This window comes from Homalodisca vitripennis, chromosome X, assembly GCF_021130785.1.
Source record: "Homalodisca vitripennis isolate AUS2020 chromosome X, UT_GWSS_2.1, whole genome shotgun sequence".
In the NCBI taxonomy this organism is placed as follows: domain Eukaryota; kingdom Metazoa; phylum Arthropoda; class Insecta; order Hemiptera; family Cicadellidae; genus Homalodisca; species Homalodisca vitripennis.
The window spans coordinates 107,687,101-107,695,541 of record NC_060215.1 but is presented as its reverse complement, the minus strand read 5'-3'; the positions used below and the strand labels follow the sequence as shown (position 1 = coordinate 107,695,541).

At 30.1% G+C, this 8,441-nt stretch overlaps 1 protein-coding gene across 1 annotated transcript; it reads right to left on the bottom strand.

Moving 5' to 3' along the window:
- Positions 1–565: 565 nt before the first annotated feature.
- Positions 566–7,312, bottom strand: LOC124369551 (parafibromin-like). The gene is made up of 5 exons (XM_046827579.1): positions 7,240–7,312; positions 5,953–6,086; positions 5,303–5,424; positions 4,004–4,236; positions 566–711 (listed from the first exon to the last, which is right to left on the bottom strand). Exons 1-5 carry the CDS (start codon positions 7,310–7,312, stop codon positions 566–568), a joined length of 708 nt encoding a protein of 235 aa, XP_046683535.1.
- Between the last annotated feature and the right edge of the window lie 1,129 nt (positions 7,313–8,441).

The following is an 8,441-nucleotide window of genomic DNA, read 5'->3' as shown; positions in this document are numbered from 1 at the left end:
GTCTGTTATCGATAGTGAATTGGTCAATTATTTTTATTAACATTGATATAGGTGAACAAGATATTCTATAAGATAACCGTAGGAGTAATGCAAAGAAAATATTTTTGAAGAATACTGGAGACAGAGCAATGAACCTAATGGATCTCACTGACTGTCAACAGTCTCAGTCTAACCAGAGAAATCTAGCAAATAATGTTGTTACTAGTTTAATTTTTCAAGGATAAAACAGTCACATTCGGATGTATAATAGTTTTATTTTTCAAAAGCAGGTAATCTGTGAACTGTTTTCACCATTTCTAGTGGGAAGGTCAAAAAGGTCCTTCTAAGTAATTTTTAACAATACATACAGTACTATGCTAGTTTGATACAGTATGTTTTAGTCAAAAATACAGTTCAAGGGTCAACAGTTGATACTTATAAATGTCTTTTTAAGTATTATTGTAATAGTCTCAAAAAGTTTTTTTTTTGGATCAGCTTTACTCTTTCATTCATTGTTATGGCATTAGTAGCTGACAGGTAAATAAGTCTTTCTAGGTCAAACAATTTAAATTTTGAGATATATTACTTACTTGTCCATTTTTTCCCAAAACTGCGTGACTGCAGCACGATCCAGATGGCGTTTTCTTGTCGAAAATTGAAGAAGAGTTACGTCCCAGCCTGCCACTCTCTTGTGCAGATCCATCTCTTCATACTTCACATGAAAACCACAAACTATAACAAAATAATACATTAAAAGAATTAGTGCATTATTCGAATAGCTATACTAATAAAAAACATTTAGCTATTTTATAATTATTTGCTCTACTTTCCAGTAATTTCCCATGCAGTCTGCAAGAATCTACATCAATTTACTACCATATTTTTAAATGTGAAATCAACAGTAGTTTGTTATTATAAACAGATTTTGGTTATCTAATAAGATGTGATTTAAATTTTAAACTGCATACATTCACATATATATATATATATATATATATATATATATATATATATATATATATATATATATATACTAGCAGACCCGACAGACGTTGTCCTGCACACACGTCTTTAATTCAAAAATTTTAAACTTTGATTAATCTGTAACAATCTGAGTTGTTTTGATAAAAAAGTCTATTAAAAAGTTATTACAATATCTAACTTCATTACATGTACATTTAATCACACTTCGACCAACCGATAGTGTGTGAGTATAACATGAGTGATATGAAATGTAGAGGATGTTTTTAAATGAAAACTTACTTAATCTGAAGGTAAAAAAGTTGAAAAAACTATTTTATAACAGGTATATTTTTTCAATTTACAACTTAATTTATCGTAATGCCATTGAATGTACAATATTTTTTGTAAATCCTTCAGGAATATACACAAACAAATTAGATGATTTTCCGATAGGGCTGAAGTATAATAATTGGCCTCCATCACAATCGAATTATTGATATTTCTGAATAGCCTATCTAAACTACTATCCAAATTAGATTATAGTTATGTAAAGGCTGAAGTATAATAAGCGGCCACCATCACAATCGAATTATTGATATTTCTGATTAGTCTGTCTAAACTGACGAATTTCATTATAGTTATTTAAAATTACAGTATAGTATCGGAACTGCCCAACAGAATTTAATTTATCTAAAACACTAAATAAGTATTCCGTATAGGGCTGAAGTATAATAAGTGGCCACCATCACAATTGAATTATAGATATTTCTGAATAGCCTATTCAATCTACTAAAATGATGAACCAAATTAGATTGTAGTTATTTAAAGGCTGAATTGTAATAAGCGGCGAACATCGCCCCTCCTAAACGGGTGTACCATCTTGGAATGTTTTACATTGGATCCAGCAGAATGCGCTACGATCACAGTTTCAAATGTTTTCTATTTTAATTCCAGGTTTTACTGACAGTTTGTGCTGCTATCAAATATGTGTGTTGTTTTGTAACATCGTGTAATTATTGTGTGAGTGCTAATTGTAATATTACATTAATAGAGATTGAAGATGTTTGAAGTACATAAAAAACTATAGTTATTTATTGAAGTTATTGAACTAATTTTGAAAATTTATTGAACAAAGTGAGTATATTGGTCGCATAACCTAAGTAGCATACTAGGTGAATAACTATTGTTAACAGTTTGGTCACATAAGTTCAAATTAAGTAGCATACAAATCACATGATTGAATAACTATTGTTAATAGTGTAGGAATTGGTTTTAAATTAAATTCTGTTGGCTAATCAGAAATATCAATAATTTGATTGTGATGGTCACCGCTTATTATACTTCAGCCTTTAAATAACTACAATCTAATTTGGATTCTCATTTTAGTAGTTTAGATAAGCTATTCAGAAATATATATAATTCGATTGTGATGGTGGCCACTTATTATACTTCAGCCCTATAGGGAATACTTATTTAGTATTTTAGATAAATGAAATTCTGTTAGCCAGTTCTGACACTACACTGTAATTTTAAATAAGTATGATGTTATTCGGTAGTTTATATAGACTAATCAGAAATATCAATAATTCAATTGTAATGGTGGCCGCTTACTATACTTCAGCCTTTAAATAACTATAATCTAATTCGGATCCAGTTCCGATACTACACTGTAATTTTAAATAACTATAATGAAATTCGGAAGTTTAGATAGGCTAATCAAAAATATCAATAATTCGACTGTGATGGTAGCCACTTATTATACTTCAGCCCTATCGGAAAACCATCTAATTTGTTTGTGTATACTCCTGAAGGATTAAAAAAAAATATTGTACATTCAATGGCATTATGATAAATACGTTATAAAATTAGTTATTTAAAATTACAGTATAGCCTAGTATCGGAACTGGCCAATAGAATTTAATTTAAAACCAATTCCTACACTATTAACAATAGTTATTCACACATGTAATTTGTATGCTACTTAATTTGAACTTATGTGACCAATTTTGACTGCAGATTAAAAATTTAAATTACAACAAATTATTTTAAATCCAATAGTTTAAAACTTGATTATCTAAACTTTTAACAATAGTTATTCACACATAGAAACACAACCTTTTGATTTGTATGCTACTTAGGTTATTTGAGGTTATGCGACCAATATACTCACTTAATTAAATTTGCAACATGAGTTCAATTACTTCAATAAATAACTATAGTTTTTTATGCACTTCAAACATCTTCAATCACTATTAATGTATTATTACAATTAGCACTTAGCACAATAATTAGTCTACACGATGTTACAAAACAACACACAAATTTGATAGCAGCACAAACTGTCAGGACAACCTGGAATTAAAATAGAAAAACATTATGGCTGTGTTGTAATATTATAATATTTACATAGAACAATTGGTGAAACTTCATCTTTGCCATTTGCATGCATTACACTACTGATCAAGAACTTTACAATAACATTTTTCTAAATTTTAAATGTAAACAATTAATGTTTCTGCCTCTGTGATGAACTTCAGCTGAAAGTATTAACAGCTGTTAAGTAACAGTTTCACTTTGTATAACGTGTCGTAGCGCAGTCTGGCGGTTTCAATGTAAAACACTCCAACATCAACAATTTATTATTAAAAAATTAATTAAATAAACTATTTTAATTGGACCGAATTGTGAATCTAAACCATTCTCGGATCCACCTGAAGACACACAAAAAGTTTCATTAAAGTCGGTCCACCCGTTTAGGAGGAATTCAGTCCCATGCACACGCACACAAGAAATATATATATATATATATATATATATATATATATAAAGATATACATATATATTAGTTACATATTGATTTTATGAGAAATTACCGTAAAAATCAATACAAATAATGTTTACAGTAAATAGTTTATTTTAAATATACTTTAAAATGTATTTAAGTCAAATTTCTTCACTTCCATGACCAAACAGTATTTATAACTAATTTTGCTGCCATGCATTATTTGTTGAAGATATACTAAATTTACAAACATTTGTTTGATTGAGTTTGGTCACTTACTTTTAGAAAATATATCCACAGGATTTGCATTCCAGGGCCACCCTCGAAACTGCCACTTGGACCCTAACACGAACACAGCCACGACTCGGTCCCAATCTCCTGGAGCCAGTTTCTGAGTGTTATCCATAACCGTGTATGGAATTGTCGATGCCCCATTCTTTCGCCGCCGTATGAGCAAAATTTCATTCTGTTTTTTAACACCTTGCCTTTTTTTTTCCTCCGTAGTAACAAACCTGCAAGAGGAACCCATTGAATGAAGATTGATCTACTGTGTATGTTAGTTGATAATTTAAAGCTGTTCCATAATATAATTATCATCCTCTCTGATTCATAAAAAAACTTTTAAACTGTTTAAATATAAAATAACTTTATAATTGTTTATTTACCAAATGGTTCAATTAAAATAACCATAAGCAATTTTATAGTACAAGAATGTTGCAGTATCACAAATTAATAAAGCATCAGTTCCACAATTAAAAAGATGTTATTTTTTTGTAAAAAATTATTTATTTCTAGTACTAGTTTATAATAATAACACTGTTGGTTATGAAGCAAAAAATTATCATATTAAACTGCATTACTCAGCAGCATTACTCTATCAAGGGAGTGTTACTTATACTTTATTATTGTTTTGTAGATTATTATATTGCTGTGAAAGCAATATAATAAATAAACATAAAAACAAACTCCTTCTAGAAATTTGCCTACATTTTGGATTTTTAATTTTATTTTGAGATTTGATGGGTTATTTTATTTAAAACATTACCGTAATAAATAATTTGATTTTTGACTTGGCCTAAACTAATTCAATTAATATAGTAGTATTTTACAAACTTTCCACTTTTCCAAAAACTAAATAAACCTTATGTTGTTTAAGACTATCAATTTGAGAACTCTCCAGTACTTTACTTGTGAGTTTACACTATAGTCACAGAAGCTCATAAATATTATCTATAATAACAAGCATGTGCTTTTATTGGGTTTTAGAACATTTTTATACTCGGTTTTACACAAACACTTGTAACACTTACAAAGAAAAATCTGAACCCTAGAGATTTTTTGGTTTACCTGGCAGAAAACAACTTCATAATTTATAAAATATTGTATGAATAAGTTTATCTTCCTAAAACACTTGAGAGGTAAAACAGATAGCACAAGCGTGTTTATTTTACATCATTTCATAGTATTTTTATAGCAGAAAAAATTGTAAAATTTACTTATAGATGTTGTTTTTAATTTAATGAAAAATGTCTACACTATACAACATGTAGTATTGCTATGCAATAATGAGTTACTTACTTGTAATCCTGCAGGATATCCTTGACATTGTACATGGTGATCAGTGAGGTGTTCACTTCAGGGATGATGATGATGGGAGTACGAAAAGGTCTACTGGGTGGGAAATACAACTGAAGACCTGCCTGTAAACATAAAATTCATAAATCTAATCGAATCTCTCATTCACTGGATATAATATAAATTTTACCAATATTTATAAAATTTATTTCAATTGCCTGTAATAATAATTGTTTTTATTAAAAATACTTCACTACAAACATATGGTTCAGACACTCACATTACCTAATTATATTATCTTCAATACATCAACTACAACATTAATTAATCATCAAAAGGTACATGGAAGTCCTCATAATCAATATTAAGCAGATATGTGAACTGTGTTGGACTGTAACAGCCAATGCCCAAGATAAATTTAACTTTGTAATTAGCTGATTCATATTGTCTATTACAGAACTGATGCCAGTACACAATCTAGAAACTAAGATTTCCACCTGCTGTGCTTGAATTATGTCGTTAAGAAGCAATAGGTTTTATTGTCCAACAGATTATTTACATTGTGTGTAATGATTAAAATTATTATCCATGGCATTCAAAACTAAACTAAACTAAGTTTAAACTTAATTTGTACCAAACTGAGAGAAATTTACCAGTGCTGTTAGAGTGGGCTCAGGATGAGGTGTCTGAAGAGCTGGGATTTTCTTGGGTTGATCGCCTTCAATTACTGACTTCATTGACATTCTTTGGTATGTTCCCATTGTATTTATTTTAAATCCTGCCGCCTCTGTAACAGTTTTAGTTAAATAGAACAGAGAACCCTCATATTTTAACCTAATATTAAAACATTTATGCTAATTTGAAAAATAGTTTAATTTGAAATAGTTTAAGTTAGTTATCGTTAGTTTAGTTTAGTTAGTTATAGAGTTTTTATGATAAATTTTTATACCTTATTAACTCCTACTCTAAAAATAAGCATCTGAGACTTTGGAGTTATAAAATTACATAGCAATCAATAAGACAAGATAGTATGCTAGTTCTAACTATATGTTCCCTAATATGTATATACATATAGGTGTATACAAATATGATATATATACAGAGTGAGTTTTATGTCCTGGCACACCTGGATATAATTTTAACAGCCCGAGATATCTATGTGAAACCTTGACCCTACCTATTATAACATTTTTTTTTTATTTTTCAAGTTGTTGAAAATTTTGCTCCCTTTATCTAAAGGGGGGTAAAGGGGGACAACTAAACATTTTCAAATACAAACCCCTATCATGCGACCCCTCATTTTAAAGGGAATAAAAAAAGAAATCCAATAATGCAAACTAGAGGTCTCTACGTTTATTTTAACAGATTTTATGACAAATTTACAATTGAGTAAATAGGGGGGTAAAGGGGGGAAACTAAACATTTTCAAATACAAACCCCTATCATGTGACCCCTCATTTTAAAGGGAATCAAAAAATAAATCCAATAATCCAAACTAGAGGCCTCTACGTTTATTTTAACAGATTTTATGACAAATTTACAATAATAAAATCATTAACTGTCTTGTCCTGTGTATCGTAACATGAGTCAACACTAACTCAAATTCTAAAAATAGTTACCTTTTTTAATGTAGCAGGTATTCGAACTGTTCACCTTCGGCTGTTTGACAGTGTGTCAAAACTTGAGACATGATAGGGGTTTGTATTTGAAAATGTGTTAGTTGCCCCCCTTTACTCAATTGCAAAATTTTCAACAACTTGAAAAATTAAAAAAATATGTTATAGTAGGTAGGGTCAAGGTTTCACATATATATCTCGGGCCGTTTAAATTATATCCAGGTGCCAGGACATAAAACTCACTCTGTATATATATATCATTGTTGAATAATTTATAATCTCTTAACATAAGAAGAAAGCTTATAAATAATGTGATGAACTTACCTTTCTCCTGTCTAATGAACCGCTCCTGATCATAACGGTTGTACACTGTGATGGGAGTCGGTCTGTATGTCATGACGGGGGTTGCAGTAAGTAGTTTAAGTTTCTGCACTTTAACATCTTCTAGTTTTGATTTTTTGGCCTTTCTTCCTATGGATCCGTCAGGTGCGCATTTTCCTGGTGCAGGGGCAGTCTCACCATTTAAACAAAGAAAAATTTGTTTACGGTCAGCTCTGTGTACAACTGGTACATTTGAGGCCTATAAAAAAATTCATGAGTTATAATCAAATTTCTTAAAGTTAATACCTAAAATAGAGAACTTAAGCTTAACTGCAATAAATGGTGATGCAACAGAATACAACTATGTATCCGTTACAGCATTCCATCATTCATCTAGTGGCTTAGCGTTAGCAAATCCTATCACTAGAGGCGCTGGAAACAATATATTTCTGTCTGTGTGTACTCAAAAATAAAATTACATGTACCCATTAAATTGTACGTGATGCTCATTTCTTCATAGTTGAGCTTCCTGTAAAACACTGAGTTTGATGCTGATGTATGTCACTCCATGGAATTTGGCTGAGTCTTAGTTAATATGATGCTTCATAGAACATTAACTATATAGATCTTGCACATAAAATATATATTCAGCGCACCCGTGATAGAACAGCCTTATAGTTACCAAAGTCAATGTTACTATGAATATTGAACATTTTCATTGGACTTTTAACACATTTAATGCAGTTTTGTTGATAAATTGTCATCAAACAAAGAATACACAGCTGGTAAAAAGCATTAAGGTAAGTTTTTAAGATACTTACAACAGCTTTTCGCTCATACTCAGAATGTGGCAGGGAGACATGCCTCAGAAGAAAGAGCAAACTTTGTAAAGTATAGAACTCCTTTGTTGCCCCATCTTTATCAGATCTGTAAAAAACATTTTCACTGTAGGGATGACAACAGACTTATACTTCAAAATGTTATCTATGGTATATTAGTTGTATTTGTACCTAATATTGTACCATCTATTCTTTATTGACAAATATGATCTAATCCTTATGAAAGATATTTAATACATTTAATACTATTTCTGCATACAACTCTAAGCAATCGCCATTAACAGAATTTGTTAAGAAAACTTCTTCAAAACAGGTTTTAAAAAATTTATTAAAGATATTAACCCTCGAAGTGGTGCCTAAATTTAC

Excerpts from the sequence above, each read along its gene's own strand:
- LOC124369551 (XM_046827579.1), bottom strand. The coding sequence starts at position 7,312 with ATGACATACAGACCGACTCCCATCACAGTGTACAACCGTTATGATCAG. Across the intron at positions 6,087-7,239 it reads GTTCATTAGACAGGAGAAAG|AGGCGGCAGGATTTAAAATA; the intron begins GTAAGTTCATCA and ends AAACTGTTACAG. Across the intron at positions 5,425-5,952 it reads AGCCCACTCTAACAGCACTG|GCAGGTCTTCAGTTGTATTT; the intron begins GTAAATTTCTCT and ends TTATGTTTACAG.